The sequence below is a fragment of the Nerophis ophidion genome, linkage group LG29, assembly GCF_033978795.1.
Source record: "Nerophis ophidion isolate RoL-2023_Sa linkage group LG29, RoL_Noph_v1.0, whole genome shotgun sequence".
NCBI classification, from domain to species: Eukaryota; Metazoa; Chordata; class Actinopteri; order Syngnathiformes; family Syngnathidae; genus Nerophis; species Nerophis ophidion.
The window spans coordinates 14,141,438-14,167,837 of NC_084639.1; the positions used below are offsets into that span (position 1 = coordinate 14,141,438).

Below are 26,400 nucleotides of genomic sequence, written 5' to 3' on the forward strand. Positions count from 1 at the left end.
TAGTTCAAGAAAGACCACTACAAATGAGCAATATTTTGCACTGTTATACAATTTAATAAATCAGAAACTGATGACATAGTGCTGTATTTTACTTCTTTATCTCTTTTTTTTTTTTAACCAAAAATGCTTTGCTCTGATTAGGGGGTACTTGAATTAAAAAAATGTTCCCACGGGGTACATCACTGAAAAAAGGTTGAGAACCACAGGAGTCACCAACGCGGTGCCCGCATGCAGCAGGTCGCCCGTAAGGACCAGATGAGTCGCCCGCTGGCCTGTTCTAAAAATAGCTCAAATAGCAACACTTACCAGTGAGCTGCCTCTTTTTTTTTAAATTTTATTTATTTATTAGCAAGCTGGTCTCGCTTTCTTCAACATTTTTAATTCTAAGAGAGACAAAACTCAAATAGAATTTGAAAATCCAAGAAAATATTTTAAAGACTTGGTCTTCACTTGTTTAAATAAATTCATTTATTTTTTTACTTTGCTTCTTATAACTTTAAGAAAGACAATTTTAGAGAAAAAAATACAACCTTAAAAATGATTTTAGGATTTTTAAACATACGTACCTTTTTATCTTTTGAATTCCTTCCTCTACTTTCCTGACAATTTAAATCATTGTTCAAGTAAATTATTGTTTTTATTGTAAAGAATGATACATTCATTTGAATTTAATTCTTCATTTTAACTTCTGTTTTTTCGCCGAAAAATATTTGTGAAATATTTCTTCAAACCTATTATGATTAAAATTCAAAAAAATAATTCTGTTAAATCTATGTGGAATCAAATTTAAATCTTATTTCAAAGTCTTTTGAATTTCTTTTAAAATTTTTGTGCTGGAATATCTTGAGGAAATAATGATTTGTCTTTGTTAGAAATATAGCTTGGTCCAATTTTTTATATATTCTAACTAAGTGCAGATTGGATTTTAACCTACTTAAAACATGTCATCAAAATATATATTTATTGTGAGAAATCATTAAGATGATCAGTGTTTCCACAAAGATAAATATCATTAATTATATATATATATAAAAACATGCACCTGGGGATAGGTTGATTGGCAACACTAAATTGGCCCTAGTGTGTGAATGTGAGTGTGAATGTTGTCTGTCTATCTGTGTTGGCCCTGCGATGAGGTGGCGACTTGTCCAGGATGTACCCCGCCTTCCGCCCGATTGTAGCTGAGATAGGCGCCAGCGCCCCCCGCAACCCCACAAGGGAATAAGCGGTAGAAAATGGATGGATGGATGGATTAATAATAACAGAGTTAAAGGTCAATTGAACAAATTGGCTATTTCTGGCAATTTATTTAAGTGTGTATCAAACTGGTAGCCCTTCGCATTTATCAGTACCCAAGAAGTAGCTCTTGGTTTCAAAAAGGTTGGTGACCCCTTGTGTAGAACAGTGGTTCTCAACCTTTTTTCAGCGATGTACCCCCTGTGAATTTTTTTTTAATTCTAATACCCCCCAATCAGAGCAAAACATATTTGGTTGAGAAAAAAAGATGATGAAGTAAAATACAGCCCTATGTCATCAGTTTCTGATTCATTAAATTGTATAACAGTGCAAAATATTGCTCATTTGTAGTGGTCTTTCTTGAACTATTTGTAAAAAAAAGATATAAAAATAACTAAAAACTTGTTGAAAAATAAACAAGTGATTCAATTATAAATAAAGATTTCTACACATAGAAGTAATCATCAACGTAAAGTGCCCTCTTTGGGGATTGTAATAGAGATCCATCTGGATTCATGAACTTAATTCTAAACATTTCTTCACAAAAAAATAAATCTTTGACATCAATATTTATGGAACATGTCCACACAAAAAATCTAGCTTACACTGAATATTGCATTGTTGTATTTCTTTTCAGAGTATATGAACTTAAATTTTGTTGAAGTAGTATTCAATAAATATATCTATAAAGGATTTTTGAATTGTTGCTATTTTTAGAATTAAAAAAAAAAATCTCTAGTACCCCTTGGCATACCTTCAAGTACCCCCATTTGAGAACCACTGTGTAGAAGATAGTGTGGGCCATAGAACGAGGAAACTTCCATTAAGTACCTGTGGAGGGCAGCAATACGCCTGAAATATTATACTCGTCCGGAAATTAAAAGAAGAAGAATAAAGAGAGGAAAAAGCAAAATGGCGTTTGACGGAAAAGGGTTAGACGTAGCCACTTGCCATTATATTTTCTGTATTTTTAATTAGTCTGGACATTCACACACATATATTTTGTTTGATAGAGGAAAAAAAACTGTTTGACATTACACTTACTGTGACGCTTCTCGTGCTTGCTATCTTATCTTAAACCTTAAGCTAACTTGTTAGCTTCGCCGTGTTTGCTAATTAGCTTAGCTCGTTAGCTGCTAACAAAGCAACGACATATTTTCACGGCGTAAGAACATAAAACTGGTTCTCAACACGTCGCTAAGCATAGACCAGGCGTGCGTGTAAAGTGTTGTGATTCTGTGAAAAAACGACGGCAAAAGAGGAGGAACTTTCTCCAACAAAAGAGGACAACGCCCGACGACATCAACTAGTTAACTGTTTTCAAGATCCATCAACTAGTGTAACACAGAACAGGTTTGTTTACTCTTACTCTCACATCTTTACTTGTTGATTTTGAATATTACATCATTCTCAAGTAGACAGTGTCAGACACGTAATATTTATGACAGTTTGATGTTCCTCTCCCTTTGTAACAACGTGTATCAACATTGTTTACACAAAACTCACACAGTCAGAAAATGTATTTCACATTGTAATCCGTATACAGTGGGGCAAAAAAAGTATTTAGTCAGCCACCGATTGTGCAAGTTCTCCCACTTAATATGATGACAGAGGTCTGTAATTTTCGTCATAGGTACACTTCAACTGTGAGAGACAGAATGTGAAAAAAAATCCAGGAATTCACATTGTAGACATTTTTAAGAATTTATTTGTAAATTATGGTGGAAAATAAGTATTTGGTCAACCATTCAAAGCTCTCACTGATGGAAAGAGGTTTTGGCTCAAAATCTCACGATACATGGCCCCGTTCATTCTTTCCTTAACACGGATCAATCGTCCTGTCCCCTTAGCAGAAAATCCGCCCCAAAGCATGATGTTTCCACCCGCATGCTTCACAGTAGGTATGGTATTCTTCTTCCTCCAAACACGACGAGTTGAGTTTCTCCCAAAAAGTTCTATTTCGCTTTCATCCGACCACATGACATTCTCCCAATCCTCTGCTGTATCATCCATGTATCCATTTTGGTATAAACTCAACTCGTCGTGTTTGGAGGAAGAAGAATACTGAGTTGCATCCCAAGAATACCATACCTACTGTGAAGCATGGGGGTAGAAACATCATGCTTTGGGGCTGTTTTTCTGCTAAGGGGACAGGACGATTGATCCTTGTTAAGGAAAGAATGAACGGGGCCATGTATCGTGAGATTTTGAGCCAAAACCTCCTTCCATCAGTGAGAGCTTTGAATGGTTGACCAAATACTTATTTGCCACCATAATTTACGAATAAATTCTTTAAAATTCCTACAATGTGAATTCCTGGATTTTTTTTTTCACATTCTGTCTCTCACAGTTAAAGTGTACCTATGATGAAAATACAGACCTCTGTCATCATTTTAAGTGGGAGAACTTGCACAATCGGTGGCTGTCTAAATACTGTTTTTGCCCCACCGTAGTTAAAATGTGTCTGGCTAATTTGAATTCCTGATTCTGACTTACATGCATCAATAACTGAAAGTAAACATTTATTATCAATAATCTGTCAATAACGAAAGGAGTCAGCACTGAATTTATTAAAAGCACATGAAGGTAAATGTCCACCTTCCGCCCATGTGCAGCTTAGATTGATGATGATGTTGATGATGGATTAGATTTATGTCGCGCTTTTCTATTGTTAGATACTTAAAGCGCTCACAGACAAGTGGGATTGGTTCCAGCGACTCCAAAAGGGACAAACAGTATGAAACGGATGGATGGAAGGTGACTGCGTGGGTTCCTTCCGCATGCTCTGGCTTCCTCCCACTTCCAAAGACATGCACCTGGGGATAGGTTGATTACCAACACTAAATTGGCCCTAGTGTGTGAATGTGAGTGTGAATGTTGTCTGTCTCTCTGTGTTGGCCCTGTGATGAGGTGGCGACTTGTCCAAGGTGTACCCTGCCTACCGCCCGAATGCAGCTGAGATAGGCACCAGCAACCCCGAAAAGGGACAAGCGGTAGAAAATGGATGGATGGATGGAAGGTGACTGACTTAACTTCAGCGTGTGGTAGATCGTCTCCAAGTGAATGTGGGACCTGTGCTCTTAAAAAGTAATTGTTGGTGGGAAAACACCATACAGTAAAGCATGTTTTGGGAAGAGTTCTATTTGGGCCAGCCAACAAAATGGCGGTAAAGAAAAGTATTTTGTCTGATGACAAAAAAATAGTATGAATGTTTTGATGTAGTTTACCAATGAGCATTGTTTTAAATTTCCTTAATATTTAAGTTAAGGACTAGTGCCATTACTAGGTTGGAGATAAGGTTTAGATGTAATAGGCCGACATGTACACAAGAAAAATTAGTTATTCACTTTACAACAGTTAGTGTAAAGTTAAGAATGCCTCGATCAATGGTGGCTCGTACTTATAAAGGTTTTACAAATTTCCAAACCTGTTTTTTTTTTTTACTCACTGTACCACTTTCTAGCGGACCACCGCCTTATAGGAAGAGAAGGAACTGTGGATCACTAAGGAGAGAGGGGGTCTTCTCGGGCAGGAGGAGACTGATATCTACTGACCGTTGTCTCTGTCAAGACTGAAGACCATAAAGACGAACCTGAGTCCATACAGCTTCATCAAAGTCCAAGTAAGCAACATATCCAGATATCATTTTATTCTCATGGCATCAATCGATCACAACTGGACTGATAAGTTTGTCTTAGAAGACATTTGGCCTCTCATCCAAGTAGGCTTCATCATTTCATGCTCATAGACTTAAAGTCTTAAATCTAATCATTTGAATTTAAGGCCTCAGAATTCCTATCAAAGTGTCGTATAAGGTAATACATCCATCCATCCATCCATCCATCCATTTCCTACCGCTTATTCCCTATGTCCTTGAAAGGTCTTTAAAATATTTATATTTCAAAATAAAGGTTTAAACTAATTAGCTGTACAGCCTGGTCAGAATTTATGGAGGAGGGCGAGTGTGCAGTGCTGTGTATGTTTACAGCAGAGTTGAGCTAGGGCCAGGTATTACGGAAGCCCACAGCAAAGCAGAGTTATTTGTGTCTGATGGTAAGTGCACGTTCAACCATTTTTGGCTGTAGAACAAATAACTTAATGTGTGATTGATGACAGTGAACAGAAAAATAAAACATTTTCACCAATGTCACAACTCAAGCCATGGTGGAGGACAGTTTGTAAACATTGTGGTAAAAGAGAATGGAAAAATTATGAAAAAGTAAAAAATTCTGGACAAGGACTTGTGAAATGATGCTGAAACACCTGTGCATGTAGATTATACTTGGTATCGCTAATGTCGAAGCCTGTATCGATCTGCCAACCTTTGTTTACATTCAAGAGCTCTAGCTTGGGGTTAGCATATCCTCTTATGGGGTGTAGTGTAGCATGTGTACTTATTCCTCGACGTAATTAATTAAATTTTGTTTATAAAGCAATTTTCACAGATAAAATCACAAAGCGCTGTAGAAAACATAGGCGAAGTAAAACAACAATTCAATTAAAACAACTGGGGCAACACCATGAAAAGGACACAAAGTGGATTAAAATTGATAGTTAAAAGGTGCATTAACTAAAAGCTTTACTAAAAAGAGAAGTTTTCAAATGTTTCTTCAAAATTTCAACACAGTCAAGACCACGGAGGGACTTGTGCAAGTTGTTCCAGAGTCTGGGAGTTATAGTCTGGAATGCCAGGTCTCTACGGGTTTAAAACAATTTTTAGGGATCTTGAGAAGACCCTGGCCTGAATTCCGGAGGCTGCGCCCTGAAGAGTAGGGACAAAACAAGTCTGTGATGTACTGAGGGCACCCACCATGCAATGCACAGAATATTAGGACTAAAATCTTAAAGTCAATGCGGAATTTAACTGGAAGCCAATGAAGACTGGACAAAAAGGGGGTCATATGGGCTGTTCTGGGTGCACCGTCAAAAGTCTGGCTGCCGCATTTTGTACTATCTGAAGTCTCTTTACCGTTGACTTGTTGAAAAGAGACAAAAGAGAATTGCAATAGTCAATACGAGACAAAATGAACACGTGGATGATCATTTTGAGATCCAATTTTAACAACAAATTTCTCACTTTAGCAATATTTCTGAGATGATGAAAAACGTTTTGGTCAGTTGACAGCAGTGACCCTTCAAAGACATTGACAAACACAACCCCAATATTTCTGAAGCTGCTTTTAACAGATGCACCCAAGGCACCAAGGGAGTTCTTGATCAGGGGAATCTTTTTATCCGGGGTCAATTATCAGAGTTTCCGTTTTGTTAGAATTTATCTGGAGGAAATTTGAGGACAACCAGTTTTTAATACAGGATACGCACTCCAAGAACTCAGATAAAAAGTGAAACACCGAAACATTGAGGGAGCAAAACAGTCGAATATAATTTGCATAGAAATTATGCTGAATTTTTTTCAAAACCACTGATTAACCTCCCAAGCGGCATCATATACCACACAAATAAATCAGGCTCCAGAACAGAACCCTGGGCCACACCACATGACAGGTTGGACAAATTGGACATTACATTATTAATAGCAACATTAAAAGTTATTCCTTGTATATAAGACATTGTTTTTCAACCACTGTGCCCCGGCTTTGTTTTATTGCCGTGGGAAAGTATGTAACTTCACGTAATTGGTCCAAAAAATATTATTTGCAAATCAATAATTATAATCTCCAAATAATGGGCCTTTGTCCAGTGTCTGTGCTGTATTGAGCTCGGCAGGGTAACCATGTAATACTCCATATCAGTAGGTGGCAGCAGGTAGTTCATTGCTTTGTAGAAGTCAAATCGTGTCGAGAATGGTTTGTTGTGATACCAAAATGCAGAGCACAGCGGGAGACACTGTGCAGGTAAAAAGGTATGTTACGCTTAAACCAAAAATTAACAAATGGCAACTCCTGCCAGCACTGAAGCATAGGGATAACTATGTAAAACGAAAGTAAAACTGAACTGGCTACAAAGTAAACAAAAACAGAATACTGGACGACAGCAAGGACTTACAGTGTCACTGTAAGTCACCAAAACCAAAATCACCAAAAAGGATTCCCGGGCGCGGCCACCTCTGCTGCCCACTGCTCCCCTCACCTCCCAGGGGGTGAACAAGAGGATGGGTCAAATGCAGAGGACACATTTCACCACATCTCGTGTGTGTGTGACAATCATTAGTGCTTTAATCTTAACTTAATGACAATAAACAATGTCCCCACAAAGAAGGATATTGTCTGCACAACTGAAGTAGTCTTGTTTGCCAAGGTCAGGCAATAGCACTCAAATGAAGGGCATGAAGCTGCTACAGGAAAACATCAACAAAACAGGAAGAGGCACAAAAATAACAGGACAAGACAGGAACTAAAGCACTACACAAAGGAAAACAACAAACTAAAAAAAGAAGACAACCTGGTGGAGTTTTATTTTTTAACGTTCCTGCTGGTGGTGTGCCTCTGTATTTATTCAATGAAAAAAATGTTCCTTGGCTCAAAAAAGATTGATAAACACTGAAATTAGACGTAAACCACTGGAGAACAGCACCAAAAAAACCCCATCTCAGATTTGAGGCGGTCTATCAATATACTGTGTTATCCCCAGTATCAAAGGCAGGTGTCAAATGGAGTAAAACCAAAACCAGTGTCGGCGGTCATTATCACGTCACTAGAAACTTTCAAAAGAGCAGTTTTGGTGGAGTGAAATAACCTAAAGCTAGATTGGTATTTCTCTTAAAAATCATGGTGTTCCAAAAATGCGGTTAGCTGATTAGCTACCACTTTTTTAATTACTTTTGACATGACGGGAAGTTTTGATATCGGCCGGTAATCTATAGAGTCCCCCGGATCAAGATGAGGTTTTTCAAGAATTGGATTCACCACAGCATGTTTAAAAAAGCTGGGGATCGAGCCAGACTTAAGTGAAAGGTTTATCAATTTCACCACCCAATACCAACATCAAAAACATTTAAGAACAGTGGAGTAGGAACAATGTCCACACAGCTCAATGTGGGTTTCATCTTGCCCACTAAAACCTGAACATCCTGTAGGCTGACAGGAATAAAGGAAGACCATGGTGAGTACTCAGGGGCTAGAGTAGTGTACAAACCATCCAAGGGAGGACTTAAAGCAACATTAAAAAGTTATTCCATGTACAAACACCGTTTCCATATGAGTTGGGAAATTGTGTTAGATGTAAATATTAACGCAATACAATGATTTGCAAATCCTTTTCAACCCATATTCATTTGAATGCACTACGAACAAGATATTTGATGTTCAAACTCATAAACTTTTTTTTTTTTTTCGCAAATAATAATTAACTTACAATTTCATGGCTGCAACATGTGCCAAAGTAGTTGGGAAAGGGCATGTTCACCACTGTGTTACATCACCTTTCCTTTTAACAACACTCAATAAACGTTTGGGAACTGAGGAAACTAATTGTTGAAGCTATGAAAGTGGAATTCTTTCCCATTCTTGTTTTATGGAGAGCTTCAGTCGTTCAACAGTCCGGGAACTCCGCTGTCGTATTTTATGCTTCATAACGTGCCACACATTTTCGATGGGAGACAGGTCTGGATTGCAGGCGGGCCAGGAAAGTACCCGCACTCTTTTACTACGAAGCCACGCTGTTGTAACACGTGGCTTGGCATTGTTTTGCTGAAATAAATGGTAAATGGGTTGTACTTGCGTGGGTTCCCTCCGGGTACTCCGGCTTCCTCCCACTTCCAAAGACATGCACCTGGGGATAGGTTGATTGGCAACACTAAATTGGCCCTAGTGTGTGAATGTGAGTGTGAATGTTGTCTATCTATCTGTGTTGGCCCTGTGATGAGGTGGCGACTTGTCCAGGATGTACCCCGCCTTCCGCCCGATTGTAGCTGAGATAGGCGCCAGCGCCCCCCGCGACCCCAAAAGGGAATAAGCGGTAGAAAATGGATGGATGGATGGATGGGTTGTACTTGTATAGCGCTTTTCTACCTTCAAGGTACTCAAAGCGCTTTGACACTACTTCCACATTCACCCATTCACACATACTCCCTCCACTGATGGAGGGAGTCCAGCAGGGGCGTCCATGATAACGTTGCTTGGATGACAACATCTGTTGCTCCAAAACCTGTATGGACCATTCAGCATTAATGGTGCCTTCACAGATGTGTAAGTTACCCATGCCTTGGGCACTAATACACCCCCATAACATCACAGATGCTGGCTTTTGAACTTTGCACCTATAACAATCCAAATGGTTATTTTCTTCTCGTCCTCCGTTTCCAAATATAATTTGAAATGTGGACTCGTCAGACCACAGAACACCTTTCCACTTTGCATCAGTCCATCTTAGGTGAGATCGGGCCCGGCCAAGCCGGCGGCGTTTTAGGGTGTTGTTGATAAATGGGTTTGGCTTTGCATAATAGAGTTTTAACTTGCCCTTACAGATGTAGCGACCAACCGTAGTTACTGACAGTGGTTTTATAAAGTGTTCCTGAGCCCATGTGGTGAAATCCTTTACAAACTAATGTCGGTTTTTGATGCAGTACCGCCTGAGGGATCAAAGGTCCGTAATATCATCGCTTACGTGCAGTGATTTCTCCAGATTTTCTGAACCTTTTAATGATTTTACGGACCGTCGATGGTTAAATCCCTAAATTCCTTGCAATCGCTCGTCGAGAAATGTTCTAAAACTGTTCGACAATTTGCCTACAAAGTGGTGACCCTCACCCCATCCTTGTTTGTGAATTACTTAGCATTTCATGGAAGCTGCTTTTATACCCAATCATGGCACCCACCTGTTCCCTAATTAGCCTGCACACCTGTGGGATGTTCCATATAAGTGTTTAATGAGCATTCCTCAACTTTATCAGTATTTATTGTCACCTTTTCCAACTTCTTTGTCACATGTTGCTGGCATCAAATTCTAAAGTTAATGATTATTTGCAAAAAAAAAATGTTTATCAGTTTGAACATCAAATATGTTGTCTTTGTAGCATATTCAACTGAATATGGGTTGAAAATGATTTGCAAATCATTGTATTCCGTTTATATTTACATCAAACACAATTTCCCAACTCATATGGAAATAGGGTTTGTATATAAGACAGGAGTTTCTGTGAATCTTTGGGTGTCACACGATTCGATTCAGTATCGATTCTTGGGGTCGCGGTTCGATAATATATCGATTTTTTTTTTCGATTCAAAGCGATTTCTCGATTCAAAAACAATTTTTTTCTGATTCAAAGCGATTCTGTATTCATTCAATACATAAGATTTCAGCAGGATCTACCCCAGTCTGCTGACATGCTAGCAGAGTAGTAGATTTTTGTAAAAAACCTTTTATAATTGTAAAGGACAATGTTTTATCAACTGATTGCAATAATGTAAATTTGTTTTAAATATTAAACAAACCAAAAATATGACAAATTGTATCTTTGTGAAAACATTGGGCACAGTATGTTGTCAAGCTTATGAGATGCGATGCAAGTGTAGGCCACTATGACACTATTGTTCTTTTGTATTTTATTTTATAAATGTCTAATGATAATGTAAATAAGGGCTTTTTATTCACTGCTATGCTGAAATTATAACTAATATTGATACTGTTGTTGATAATATTCATTTTTGTTTCACTACTTTTGGTTTGTTCTGTGTCGTGTTTGTGTCTCCTCTCAATTGCTCTGTTTATTGCAGTTCTGAGTGCTGCTGGGTCAGGTTTGGTTTTGGAATTGGATTGCATTGTTATGGTATTGCTGTGTAGTGTTTTTTTGGATTGATAAAAAAAAGAAATAAAAAAATAAATAAAAAATAGATTTTTTAAAATGAGAATCGATTCTGAATCGCACAACGTAGTCGTATTCGAATCGATTTTTTCCCACACCCCTATAAGAAAGTGTTTTCCAACCACTGTGCCCTGACTTTGTTTTATTGTCTGGTGTGCTGTGGGAAATTATGCAACATAACCTAATTGGTCCAAAGAATATTATTTGCAAATCAATCATTATAATCAGCAAATAATGGGCCGTTGTCTAGTGTCTGTGCTGTATAGAGCTCGGCAGGGTAACCATGCAATACTTCATATCATTAGGTGGCAGCAGGTAGTTCATTGCTTTGTAGAAATCGGAATGCGTAGAGGATGGTTTGTTGTGATCCCAATATGCAGAGCACACTTGGAGACATTGTGCAGGTAAAAAGGTATGTTACGCTTAAACCAAAAATTGACAAAAGGCAAGTCCCGCTAGGAAAAGGCACTAAAGCATAGGGATGGCTATGCAAAACAAAGTAAAACTGAACTGGCTACAAAGTAAACAAAAACAGAATACTTGACGACAGCAAGGACGTACAGTGTGTGTCCGTCACAAAAAACAAAATCACAAAAAATTATTCCCGGGTGCGGCCACCGCCGCTGCCCGCTGCTCCCCTCACCTCCCAGGGTGTGATCAAGGGAATGGGTAAAATGCAGAGGACACATTTCACCACATCTAGTGTGTGTGTGACAATCATTGGCTCTTTATCTTTAACTTAATGACAGTAAACAATGTCCCTACAAAGAAGGATATTGTCCACACAACTGAAATAGTCTTGTTTGACAAGGTCAGGCAATAGCACTCAAAGGAAGGCTTGAAGCTGCTACGGGAAAACATCAAACAGGAAGAGCCACCAAAATAACAGGGCAAGACAGGAACTAAAGCACTACACACAGGAAAACAACAAACTAAAAAAAGAAGACAACCTGGTTGAGTTTTATTTTATAACAGTTCTGCTGGTGGTGTGCCTCTGTATTTTTTCAATGAACAAAAATGTGCCCTGGCTCAAAAAAGGTTGAAAAACACTGATTATAAGACCTATCAATATACTGTGTTATCCACAGTATCAAAGGCAGGTGTCAGATGGAGTAAAACCAAAACCAGAGTTGGCAGTCAATATCACATCACTGGAAACTTTAAAAAGAGCAGCTTTGATGGAGTGAAATAACCTATAGCCAGATTGGTATTTATCATAAAAATCATGCTGTTCCAAAAATGAGGTTAGCTGGATATCTACCACTTTTTTAATTACTTTTGACATGAAGGGAAGTTTTGATATCGGCTGGTAATTTATAGACTCCCCCAAGAATTGGATTCACCACAGCAAAAAAAGCTGATGATCGAGCCAGACTTAAGTGAAAGGTTTATCAATTTCACCACCCAAGGACTAACATCAAAAACATTTAAGAACAGTGGAGTAGGAACAATGTCCACAAAGCTCGATGTGGGTTTTAACTTGCCCACTAAAACCTGAACATCCTCTAGGCTGACGGGAATAAAGGAAGACCACGGTGAGCACTCAGGGGCTGGAGTAGTGTACCAACCATCCAAGGGAGGACTTATACTGGCAGTTACGTCTTGCACTATCACAAAAAAGTTACAAAAATCTGTTAGAGTCATCCAGTGTATACACAGGCCCCTGAGAAGATGGAGGTGCAACAAAATGTTCAATATTTAGAGTTTTTCTTATTATGCAAAACATGATTTGAAAAGAAAGTAGAGCGAACACGTTACATCATTTTATTTAGCTCCAATATCATTTTTTTAAAATGCAGTCAATGAACTTCTAATTATGCGGCTTTCCACAAGCGATCCTCTTTCCAACAGCTTCTCCTAAAGCTGGAAATGGCTTCGTAAGAGCCAAAAGTGTTTTTAGCTGGTGCTACTGTGTTCAAAACGATGATGATTGAAGTTAGTCATAAATCTATCAACATCATCACAACTAGCAAAAGTTGTTGGGTCAAAAAGAACAGAAAACCCGCTGATTGCAGAGTCATTTAGAAAGCGTGTCCGTTTCCTCACTTTGGAAGTAGACTGAGTCGGTGAGAACGACAGATTACAAACAATACAATAGTGATTGCTTGTTTCAATCGATCAATCAATCAAGGTTTATGTATGTAGCCCTAAATCACAAGTGTCTCAAAGGACTGAAAAAGCCACAACGACATCCTCTGCTCAGATCCGGCATCAGGGCAAGAAAAAACTCAACTCAATGGGATACAGTGAGAAACCTTGGAGGGGACCGTAGATGTGGGGACGCCCCCACCCCATGGCGACCGGTGCAATGGACGTTGAGTGGATCTAGTTAGTGTGAGAGTCCAGTCCATAGTGGGGCCACCTTGAGTGGAGACAAGTCAGCAGCGCAGAGACGTCCCCAACTGATGCACAGACGAGTGGTCCACCCCGGGTCCCGACTTTAAACACCAGCACATCATTTGTGGTCACTGAATAACCTCTCCACGCAGGAGAGGGGGGCAGAGCAGAAAAGAGACGGCAGATCAACTGGTCTAAAAGGGGCTCCTTTTAAAGGCTAGTGTATACAAATGAGTTTTAAGATGGGACTTAAATTTGTAAGTCTTCAATACTTATCAATTGGTCATTTTTTACTCTAAAAGAAAAGACCAAATCTAAAGTATGACCTTTTGTGTGAGTAGGACCCGACACATGCTGTAAAAAGTGGAATGAGTCCATCAGCAAAACCAGCTCGGCTACCGAGGGACAAGGGGAGTTGTCAACAAGGAGATTGAAATCACCAATAATTAATACACTTTCCAGCTTAACAATAGATGACATAAAATCCGTAAATTCGTCTAAAAATAAACGAGCATGACCAGGCGGTCGGTAGATTAAAACACAGTAAAAAGAGTGTTTGTTTCCATTCTTGCAGGTCTGAAGCTCGAATGACTTGTATGGGTTCGTGTCCATCAGTATGCAGCAGAAAGAGTCCGGTTAAACAAAGACCCGGCTGCCGCTTTGGCGAATAAGCTGAGGCGTCCCAAGCACAGAAAAAAGTACTCGTTCTCCCGTCGCCAAGTTTCCATGAGGCACATAAAATCCAACTCGCGGGAGACGAACAGGTCGCTCAGGAGAACTGTTTTGTTCGCTATCGACCTAGTGAAGTGAATTATTTTTATATAGCGCTTTTCTGCAGTGACTCAAAGCGTGTTTACATAGTGAAACCCAATATCTAAGTTACATTTAAACCAGTGTGTGTGGCACTGGGAGCAGGTGGGTAAAGCGTCTTGCCCAAGGACACAGCAGCAGTGAGTAGGATGGCAGAAGCGGGGATCGAACCTGCAACCCTCAAGTTGCTGGCATGGCCACTCTACCAACAGAGCTTTACCGAACTAGCATTTTGCAGGCACAGGCGTGAAGTTGTTGCCTCTCTAGCCAAAGGAGAGTTGCTGCACAGCAGCCAGAGGCATCCGTGGTCCATACCGCGATGTCGGGGAAGGTGTCCGTGCAGCGGCAGATAACGGAGGCAGGTGGCCAGACACGCAAGGGTCACGGGGTGGATCCACCACCGCAATCCATGTGTTTCTGGGTGGAGAGGACAGGAGCAGTCACATAATGAAGCCTCCAGTATGCCTTCATATTCGCCAGAAGACCTCTGCACCTCCCCCGCTTTTTGGCCCGCTTCCTCCGCAGGACAGATTAGCGTAGCAGGTAGGCAGGTACCGAGGACCGGTGGGAAGGCATTTTAGACGCCTGATCTCCAAAGTGTTGATTCTGGCACATCTCATACAGTCGATTTAGATCGACAATTGCCTGGCGGTCAAGCACTATTGAGCCATTGCAAACCAACTGCATCTCTGTCTGGACTGGAGCCTGCAGTGCCTCAGACTGGAAGTCTCTGCAGAGAGTGGTGAGGGCGGCGGAAAAGATCATCAGAACTCCTCTTCTTCCTATCCAGGAAATTGCAAAAAGCCACTGCCTGACCAGGGCTCAGAAAATCTGTAGAGACTCCGACCTCTTCCACAAAGGACTGTTTTCACTGCTGGACTCTAGAAAGTGGTTCCGCAGCCTCTGTAGGAGAACCTCCAGGTTCTGTAACATCTTCTTCCCTCAGGCCATAAGACTCTTGAACGCATCACTATAATCCCCTCAATTCCCCCGCAAAAACCGATTAAAGGCCTACTGAAACCCACTACTCCCCACCACGCAGTCTCGTAGTTTATACATCAATGATGAAATATTAACATTGCAACGCATGCCAATATGGCTTTTTTAGTTTACTAAATTACAATTTTAAATTTCCCGGGAGTTTCGTCTTGAAAACGTCGTGTAATGATGACGTGTACGCGTGACGTCACAGGGTTTTAGGAAGTGTGAGCTCTACGCACACACACAGGTAAAAGTCGTCTGCTTTAACAGCATAATTACACAGTATTTTGGAGATCTGTGTTGCTGAATCTTTTGCAATTTGTTCAATTAATATTGGAGAAGTCACAGCAGAAAGATGGAGTTGGGAAGTTTTAGCCTTTAGCCACACAAACACAAGGGGATTACTTGTTTAAAATTCCCGGAGGTGAAAATTTACTATAGAGTGAACATGAATCCAGACCAAATGTCAACCAGCAGGTTTCGGTGAGAAAATTGTGGTTAAAAAGTCAATTCTTACCGGATAAAAGCTGAGCTTGTGCCGTCCAAAGCTGCCGTCGACTCCCCTGAGACACTGCGCGTCAACACCCGGCCGTGGACACACCCCTCCGACTATCAGGTAATGTTAAACTCACTAAAACACTAGCAACACAATAGAAGGATAAGGGATTTTTCAGAATTATCCTAGTAAATGTGTCTAAAAACATCGGAATACGTCCCAATGCTATCACGTTTTTTTTCTTAACTCGTTTTTTTTTTTTCTCTCTCTCTAGTCCGTCGCTATCAATATCCTCAAACACAAATCTTTCATCCTCGCTCAAATTAATGGGGAAATTGTCATTTTCTCGGTCCCAATAACTGTTTTTGTTGGAGACTCCCACTAAAATCAATGTAAATATATGAAGAGCCATCAACATGTGACATCATCGTCTGCGATTTCCGGTAAAGGCGAGGCTTTTTTAGGAAGTACCAAAAGTGTCAAACTTTATCGTCGATTTTCTCTACTAAATCCTTTCAGCAAAAATATGGCAATATCGCGAAATGATCAAGTATGACACATAGAATGGACCTGCAATTCCCGTTTGAATAAGAAAATCTCATTTCAGTAGGCCTTTAACTTGCTGGAATATAAAGACAATATAACATACTGATTTGGCCCTGGTGTGTGAATGTGAGTGTGAATGTTGTCTGTCTATCTGTGTTGGCCCTGCGATGAGGTGGCGACTTGTCCATGGTGTACGACGCCTTCCGCCCGATTGTAGCTGAGATAGGCACCAGCGCGCTCCGCAACCCCAAAGGGAATAAGCGGTAGAAAATGAATGGATGGATGGATAACATGCATCCATAAACGTGGATGCATATGCAAAAGTGCAATATATTTATCTGTGCAGTAATCTATTTATATCTGCACCTTATTGCTTTTTTATCCTGCACTACAACGAGCTAATGCAACGAAATGTTGTTCTTATCTGTACTGTAAAGTTCAAAATTGAATGACAATAAAAGGAAGTCTAACCCTATTATTTTGTCACGAAATACAAAGCAAAGCAGCAATAAACAATAGTTCAAGCAGAGCAGGCAGCCTGGGGCCGATACACGCTGGCGCCATCTTGTAATAATGATTCTTACAAGAAATGTATTGTATTTGTCACCATGGAGACGAGGACTGACTTAAAAGTGGCTGTGCACTGTGGAAGGACATTAGCTGCCGGCGATGACGCTCCATTGAGTCATCAACATGGATTATTACAATATACCGATAGCAAAACACAGACACTGTAAACCAAAGGTCTCCAACCTTTTTTTTGCACCACGGACCGGTTTAATATAGGCATTATTTTCAAGGACCGGCTTTCCACTTGTACCAGACGAATACAGCAAACATAAGTGCATGGCAAATACAACTTATTGTAATGCTGATTTAGTGGGAGACCTGGGCTAGATCCTTTGCAATGTGATCATTTTAGGGTCCAATTTGGCCGCCGGACCGCCAGTTGAATACCGCTGCTGTAAACGGTAGGGCTGTGTAATATAGACGATATATATTTGTCCGACGATGTTTTGATGAAACGTTCTAGCTGTGCCCACAAATTTGACGGCTACAAGCAAACAAACACGTCTTCAACGCACTGTAGCATACAAACTAGCGAGCCCTAACGTCTCTACGAAGTGCAAAGCCACTTCTAAGTCAGCCATCCTATCCTCCATAGCGACAAAAAACCTACGTTTCTTGCACGGAGGATATGCTAACAGCTAACCAGAAGCTAGAGCTCTTGAATGTAAACAAAGATGGGCGGATTAATATGAATATGGACGTTAATGATTAGTATGGTAGCAATATATTTTTAGTACTGTGGTTAAATTGGTATTTTTTTCATTATCAAAATATTTTGTTATTTTTGTTTACAAACTCAGGAAAGAAGTAATCAAACACATGAGGACTTGAAGAGCTAAAATGAAAGAATTTCAATCAAAGCCAATAGTGGGAAATAATTTAAATATTTAATTGATATATTTACACCTCCATCCTGTTTTGGTTAGATTATAGTTGTGATTAGAAAATGTACACATTAAATGATTTAGAAAATATGAACTATCAGTATCCACTGTGGTATGACCAATATTGGGTCTGTATCTACTTTATAAAATATCATTACAACTTGGGCTGGGCGATATGGCCTTTTATTAATATCTCGATATTTTTAGGCCATGTCACGATGCACGATGTATATCTTGATATTTTCCCTTAGCCTTGTATTAACACTTGATGCATATAATCACAGCAGTATGAGGATTCTATGCTTCTACTTTAAAAAAATATTGTTCATACTGCATAAATATATGCTCATTTTAAACATTCATGCTTAAAGGGAAATCAAAACTAAGTCAATTGACCCAAACTGTATTTATTAAACAGTCATTAAGCAGTGGCACAAACATTGATGTCATTTCAAAAAAAGTAAAAGATTGTCAGACATTTTAAAACAAGCTATGAGTGCACTTTTGTGCAAGATGTCACAAAGATGTCACATCAAAACAACACTAAATTAAAGTGCACTTTTTGTACAGAATGCCACTGCAATTTTTAAAACTAATAAAGTGCACTTTTGTGCATGATGTCACACAAGATATTTAAAAAACTGTAAAATAAAAATGAGCTGCATAATAGGAAATCAAATAGTGTATGTCATTCGCGATGTGGTTGGTTCCTGCGGACATTATCTCTTTCTGTTTTTGACTATTTTCTTCATACTGTGTTTATGTGGAAATGGAAGACGCCAGGCTCAGTTGGGTCAGTGCTGGTTGCTTCTGCATTTTGTTGGTGTGGCAGCAGCTGGAGATGTTGACATGCAGAGTTTCAAGCACTCCTTATTCTCTATTGGGTGACTTTTCAAATTATGGTGCAAATTAGTAGTGCGTTTACTTTTTGTAGCAACACTTTTGCCGCGAACTTGACATATTGCACACACCCTGGCTTCCACCTGTTCGACCTGCTACCATCAGGCAGGCGCTACAGGTGCATCAGAGCCAGAATAAACAGGCTCAGAGACAGCTTCTTTCCCAGTGCTGTCACCATGTTGAACTCTAACTTCTAATAATAATAATTCACCCCTATACAATATCCTGCTCCAATAGATGGGTTTCCGCTAGCGACGATTACCCATAATCCTTCGAGGCAGCCGCCATCTTGTGTGTCAAAACTTTGTTTACTCGTCTGCGGCAGTTTTCTAAATATATTTCCACACTTTTGCAGCAACAATGGCGTCCACTTCAGGAAATTTGAAAGAAGTCGTAAAAGTTCCCTACAGACAAACGCTAGATGGGGTTTGCAAAGCCAGGTATTTACAGAAATTGAAGGATATTGGCGATAAAGATCCGTATGAGATGGGAAAGCACGAATGGACTACGGACTTGTAATGTTATCCTGATTTAACTTACCCCGACATCGTCAACTATTTGGTGAACAATGGATGAGCTCTGGATGAGCTCAAGGGCTACAAGTCGCTCGAAGCGTACAATTACTTTGTGTGTGGATGGGTACAGGAAATGAAACTGGCTACAATGGAAGATAAATGTGTGCTCATCGGTGGTGTTCGTCACTCTCAGAGATCAACTGATCCGTATTTTGTGCCATGGGTCATATCAGAGAAGACGGGTCGTGTTTTATCAGGACACTGTACATGTAGGCAGGCATTGGCGAAATATGTTCACATGTTTCTGCATTGTTGTTTGCCATTGAAGCAAGCGTCAAGATGCGGGACAACACGACAGTCACACAGGAAAAATCTTACTGGCTACTTCCATCTGCAGTCAAGAAAGTTGGGTACAAGAACATACAGGACATTGAAGAGAAAGCTAGACAAGGCAATCGTATCTGGAGATACACCGGCACCATTAAAACAGGAAACTACCGGAGGTACAGAAGGGGACACAAGATGAACTGTCAGACTTGTACAGAGAATTAAAAACCAAACGAAAAATTAAACCTGTCTTACTTTCTCTGAATCCAGGATATGCTAAAGACTATCGTCCAGAAGCACTTGATAAAAAGTACCCAAACATATTTTCAGAACTATATGATTCTAACTATGCACCTGCATAGTTTAGGGTTACTTGATTTAATTCATTCAAATTTTAATAAAATCGTCCAAAAATAAGCGACGATTGCCTATATTATATATGGAAGGTTATATTTGTGCAACAACGACGTCAGACGTCGAGCGTTAAGTACAAGCACAGGCACAGTAGTTCCTCCTATGTTTTAATATCTCTTCTAACCATAACACATTTTCTCATTGATACAGAGAGCAACATAATTCAAAGTACCTGTTACAAAATGATCAGAGCAAACTTTATAATGTCGTTTTACTGGATCAGGGGTAAATCCCACTCGATTGATTCTAGCTAGCCACAGGTTGCGCCTTTCTGTCGACAGTCGCTCGGTTTCTTTTCCCTGTTTTACTATAACCTTAGGGATATCTTAGTACTTTGTTGTTCTTTGTCCTGAATTGGCACGGTTTACAGAGCCCCAAACGACACGTGTGACCCATTTCTCACAAAAATAACAACGGAGGCGTCCTTGGTTACGAGTGTTTGTTTTGACACACAAGATGGCGGACAAGGGAATTGTGGGACGGGTGTGACGTCATCGGAAACCCATCTATACTCTACTGTGCAACACTACCCTTCGAGTGCAATACGTCCGACACTAATTGTTATTTATTACTTCGGTACTCTTGTCTTGTTCTGTATATTGTACATTATTTTGTATTTCTATAGTGTTTTGTATATTGTACAGGATTGCTTATTATTTTTATTGGATAGTAGTCTGTTGATTTCAATTGCTAGTTTTTTCCTTTATTACGTCTTGTGTTATTTATTTTTTCCCATATTTGTTCCCACTACCGCACCTTAAGTTGGAGTCTTTAATGTTGTTATATGCAAATATAATGACAATAAAGTCCATTCTATCCTATTATATTCTACTCTATTCTATTCTATTCTATTCTATATTACAGTTGTCTGTTCAACATTTTCCCACTTGAAGCCAAACCACTGCCACACTATGGACCATGTGCTTTTTCTTGGGAATTAATTCCATCCATTTCCTACCGCTTGTCCCTTTTGCGGTTGCGGGGGGTGCTGGAGCCTATCTCAGCTGCATTCGGGCGGTTGGCGCGGTACACCCTGGACAAGTCGCCACCTCATCACAGGGCCAACACAGATAGACAGACAACATTCACACTCACATTCACACACAAGGGCCAATTTAGGGTTGCCAATCAATCTATCCCCAGGTGCGTGTCTTTGGAGGTGGGAGGAAGCCGGAGTACCCGTAGGACAGTGTTTTTCAATCACTGTGCCGTGGCACACTAGTGTGCCGTGAGATACAGTCAGGTGTGCCGTGGGAGATTATCTAATTTCACCTCTGTGGATTAAAAATATTTTTTGCAAACCAGTGATTATAGTCTGCAAATTATGTGTTTTTGAGTGTCGGTGCTGTCTAGAGCTTGGTAGATCAACCGTGTAACACTCTTCCATATCAGCCGGTATCTAATTGCTTTGTAGATGTTGGAAACAGCCGGAGGCAGGGTGCAGGTAAAAAAGGTGTTTAATGCTTAAACCAAAAATAAACAAAAGGTGAGTACCCCTAAGAAAAGGCAGTAAAACTTAGGGAAGTCCCACAGAACGAAACTGGCTACGAAGTGAACAAACACAGAATGATGCACGACAGCAAAGACTTACTGTGGAGCAAAGAATGCGTCCACAATGTACAGCCAAACATGACATGACAATTAACAATGTCCACACAAGGAAGGATAAAAACAACTGAAATATTTTTGATTGCTAAAACAAAGCAGATGCAGGAAATATCGCTCAAAGGAAGACATGAAACTGCTACAGGAAAATACCAAAAAAAGAGAAAAAGACCACCAAAATAGGAGAGCAAGACAAGAACTAAAGCACTACACACAGGAAAACAGTAAAAAACTCCAAATAAGTCATGGCGTTATGTGACAGGTGGTGACAGTGCACCTACTTTGAGACAAAGGCTATAGTGATGCATGCTTGGTTATGGTTTAAAGTCATATCCAACATTTGCGACGAGGACACATGGCACATGCACTAACCCCTTTTTCTACCGTGCTGCCCGGGAATTAATTAATTCTTCCTACCATTTGTTACCAGATTCACATCGTTCATTTTCTCGTATTACCACTCGCACCGCTCCGCTAGCACCACAGCTAACTTTATCCATGCCGCTACCGCTCTGCTCAGGGCGTATGATGTTGCACCCGCGACAGTATGTGACATATGTAACAAGGTGCGCTTGTTTTATGTCTCTGTGGGAACGAGCGACAAGAAAGAGTGAGCAAAGCATGTAGTGTAATGCCCGCAGCTTAAAGCAACTGCATGAGAACGTATATTTGAATACTCACAAAATAGTAATTTTCTATATCGCACAATGACAAACCAGCGATATATCGAGTATATTTGATATATCGCCCAGCCCTACATACAACAGAAGAATAAGTGCTTATAACATTTTAACAGAAGTGTGGTTAGAACGTGTTACCACAAAAAGCAACCAGATATAAACAGTAATTTAGCAAGTAGATTAGTTATAGTTTTGAAAAAATAATACCTCTGGAAATGATGTAATGTCAGCTTTAAAATTTGGAGCCTTTGTAACCCATTTTTTAAATGTTTCTGTTATCAATGCTACATTAAATAATATATCAAAATGTTCCAAATAAAAAGTCCCCCTGCCCTTACTTGTTCTTTCCCTGTAAATAATGTTGTAAAGAGCACAGTGTTTGTCCCCCACTGACATTTTAGGCCAGTTTATACAATAACTTGGTATTCTTTGGTACATGTACGTTAATGTACTGAATGCCTCATGTGGCTGAGCAAATCTGAACGTTTCTAAAGCATGTGTTTGTCTTCTTGTGACCTGCAGGCGTCTGTGAAGAACATCTTCTCCCTGAGCGGCACGAGTGGTGCTTTAAAATGGAGCAGGATGAGCCACAAACATTGTACATTAAAGAGGAACAGGAGGCGCCGCAGCCCCCTCACATAAAAGATGAAGAGGTGGAACACTGCGTCAGTCAGGTGGGAGAGCGGCTTGAAGTTTTGGAGGAGTCCCCAGTGGTTGGTAAGATTGAATTGAATAAGATTAAAGGTGAAAGTGAGGAGAAGAGAGAGGTGGAGCATCCAAGCAGCAGCTCAACACAACACATGACAACAGAAGCTGATGGAGACCACTGCGGAGGATCACAAGTCGACAAGATCTTCGCTCCACTATCAGATAGTGACGACATTGATGATGAAGACTCTGATGCTGATAAGACATTTGACACTGACAACAAACACTTAAAGTGCTCTTTCTGTGGCAAAACCTTTAAATACCGTAGTGATCTAAAAGTACACACAAGAATACACACTGGCGAAAAGCCTTTTTGCTGTTCATTCTGCGGTAAAGGTTTTGCTGTTAAACATGTGTTGAAAGACCACATGAGAATACACACTGGAGAAAAACCGTTCACCTGTACAATCTGCGGTAAAGGTTTTGTACAAAGACAACAATTGAAAGTGCACATGAGAACACACACTGGAGAAAAACCTTATACTTGTTCAATCTGTGGCAAAGGTTTTGTACAAAGACATTATTTAAAATTACACATGAGAAAACACACCGGAGAAAAACCTTTCTCTTGTTCCATCTGTGGTAAAAGCTTTATAAAAAGTCCCAGTTTGAAAGTACATATGAGAATACATACTGGAGAAAAACCGTTTAACTGCTTAATCTGCGGTAAAGCTTTTTCGCAAAGTCAACAATTGAAAGTACACATGAGAATACACACTGGAGAAAAACCTTTTACCTGTCAAATCTGCGGTCAAAGCTTAGCACAAAGTCAACATTTGAAAGTACATATGAGAAAACACAATAGTGAAAGAACAGATTCCTGTTCAATCTGCAACAAAAGCTTTGCTGACAGATCAACACTTGTTAAACACATGAGAATACACACCGGCGAGAAAGTGTTTAGTTGCAGTGTGTGCAATGAAAGTTTCGCTTATAAGTACCAGTGTAGTAAACACAAGTGTGCTGGTGAGAACAGCAGCAACCAATGAAGATGCAGGATTTTCAATAAGCTGTCAACTTTTTGTTGAAGCTGGCTCTCCAACATCAGTGCATATAACATGTAAGACATCATTGTTTGCGTAACACAATCTTGTTCATGTGCTTTTACCTCTTATAGATGAGATCAGAGGTTTTTCCAAACTTTTTTTTACCAAGTACCATCTCAGAAAACACTTGGCTCTCCAAGTACCACCATGATGACCAACATTAAATTAAAGCAGCATAGTAGGTTTAAGTATTCCTTCCAAACAAGGTATACGTTCTATTAAACCATTATATATGATATTTTTAGCCACTGTAACATTACACTGTTTGAACAGTAACAGTGTTTGAATAAAGGAAAATAATGATGAAGGGATTATTAGACATACCACTAAGTTGTACATGTACCACAGTTTGAGAATCTATGGGGTCGATATTTTAGGATGTGCCTTTATTTCAGTCATTAATAGACATTTTGTCATTTTATTTAAAAATGTACAGAACAATTTGACTGGAAATGTTACATAATATAAAAAAAACATTTTATGTGTATATAGAGATGTGTAATTAACTTTTGTGCTTATCCATACGAGTGCTTTTATATAAGCTTTCGGAATTGTCACATATTTTAATTTCTAATTGCAAATGATTCCATAGATGAACTCATTTGTATGATACACATATTTTATATTGTTTTCATACCTTTGCTTTTGAATGCACGAACATTTCTTAATATTTACTGGTTCACATCTGAAATGTCTTCTGGACCAGTTCTGGAAGCATCTTATTTACTTAAGACATTATTTGAGCTTTTGTGTTCTATACAAGATCGTTTACTTTTGAAATGTGCACTTTTCTTAATCATTTGTTGGGTCTCAATAATCCATTCTAGTAAATCTCTTGATTACTCTCTTTTGTGATATGAATATTGTTTTGTGATTGTTTTATATGTATGTCCCCAGTCCTTTGTACGATACGTAATGTATGCTTCAACAAAAGTCGGGTACAATAAATGTAGTCAATATTTATTGAGTATATATTTTGTTGTATTTAATATTGCAGTCATTTTTGATATGTTGTTCTTTGTATGATCTTAATGTAGTTCCCAACTCAGTTTTTTGATCAATGAAAAATTCTGATATATTTAGTTTAGTTTAGTGACGGATTATTGAAGTCCAGCCATCGTATTCTGGTCAAGTTCTCTCTGTGTAAAATAAGATCAGAGCTACAAAACCCAAAACCAGTGAAGTTGGCACATTGTGTAAATGGTAAATAAAAACAGAATACAATGATTTGCGAATCCTTTTCAACTTATATTCGATTGAATAGACTGCAAAGACAAGATACTTACAGTTCAAACTTGAAAACTTTTATTTTTTGCCAATATTAGCTCATTCTGATTTTGACGTCTGCAATATGTTTCAAAAAGAAGATACTTACAGTTCGAACTTGAAAACTTTTATTTTTTGCAAATATTAGCTCATTCTGATTTTGACGTCTGCAATATGTTTCAAAAAAGCTGGCACAAGTGGCAAAAAAGACTGAGAAAGTTGAGTAATGCTCATCAAACACTTATTTGGAACATCCCACAGGTGAACAGACTAATTGGGAACAGGTAGGTACCATGAATGGGTATAAAAGCAGTTTCCATGAAATGCTCAGTAATTCACAAACAAGAATGGGGCGAGGGTTACTACTTTGTGAATAAATCTGTGAGCAAATTGTCGAATAGTTCAAGAACAACATTTCACAATGAGCTATTGCAAGGAATTTAGGGATTTCACCATCTCCGGTCTGTGGTATCATCAAAAGGTTCAGAGAAATCACTGTACGTAAGCGATGATATTACAGACCTTCGATCCCTCAGGCGGTACTGCATCAAAAAGCGACAGTGTGTAAAGGCTATCAGCACATGGGCTCAGGAACACTTCAGAAAACCACAGTCAGTAACTACAGTTTGTCGCTATATCTGTCAGTGCAAGTTAAAACTCTACTATGCAAAGCGAAAGCCATTTATCAACAACACCCAGAAACGGGTAAAATTGGCCCAATCTCATCTAAGATGGATTGCTGCAAAATGGAAAAGTGTTCTATGGTCCGAGGAGTCCTTTTTTTAAATTGTTTTTGGAAACCTCTGGAACAAAGAGGAAAAGAACCATCCGGTTTGATAGAGGCGCAAAGTTCAAAAGTCAGCATCTGTGATAGTATGTGGGTGTATAAGTGCCCAATGCATGGGTAACGTAAACATCTGCGAAGGCACCATTAATGCTGAAAGGTACATACAGCAGGTTTTGGAGCAACATATGTTGCCATCCAAGCTACGTTATCATGGATGCCCCTCCTTATTTCAGCAAGACAACTCAAGGCCACATTGTGCATGGTTACAACTGCGTGGTGTGACGGGTCTCCAGCCGTCATCGTGTGGGTTATAGTGACAATCGATACAAGACGCATCGTAGCAGGTTTGACTGATTTATTATTTCAATAACCATGTCTTCTTGCCCGTCCGTCGCGCCAATTTGTAGTCTTTGTTTTGGTTTTCTTTTCTTTTTTCTGAGTGCGTGGCCGCCTAAGGGGCGCTATCACGGACACATTTTTGGACATTTACAGCCTGTCCGGTGGCCGGTGACTGCATCTTCCGCGGGGA

At 39.6% G+C, this 26,400-nt stretch overlaps 1 protein-coding gene across 3 annotated transcripts; it reads left to right on the forward strand.

Annotated features, from left to right (window-relative positions):
* The first annotated feature begins 2,103 nt into the window (after positions 1-2,103).
* On the forward strand, positions 2,104-24,781 carry LOC133545998 (gastrula zinc finger protein XlCGF8.2DB-like). Of its 3 annotated transcripts, XM_061891779.1 has the most exons (4): positions 2,104-2,589; positions 3,912-3,993; positions 4,700-4,858; positions 22,587-24,781. In XM_061891779.1, exon 4 carries the CDS (start codon positions 22,637-22,639, stop codon positions 23,759-23,761), a length of 1,125 nt encoding a protein of 374 aa, XP_061747763.1. In that variant the 5' UTR covers positions 2,104-2,589; positions 3,912-3,993; positions 4,700-4,858; positions 22,587-22,636; the 3' UTR covers positions 23,762-24,781. The 3 variants fall into 3 exon arrangements, with proteins under 3 accessions (XP_061747763.1, XP_061747762.1, XP_061747764.1); XM_061891778.1 differs by lacking the exon at positions 3,912-3,993; XM_061891780.1 differs by lacking the exons at positions 2,104-2,589; positions 3,912-3,993 and adding an exon at positions 4,114-4,255.
* Positions 24,782-26,400: the final 1,619 nt, after the last annotated feature.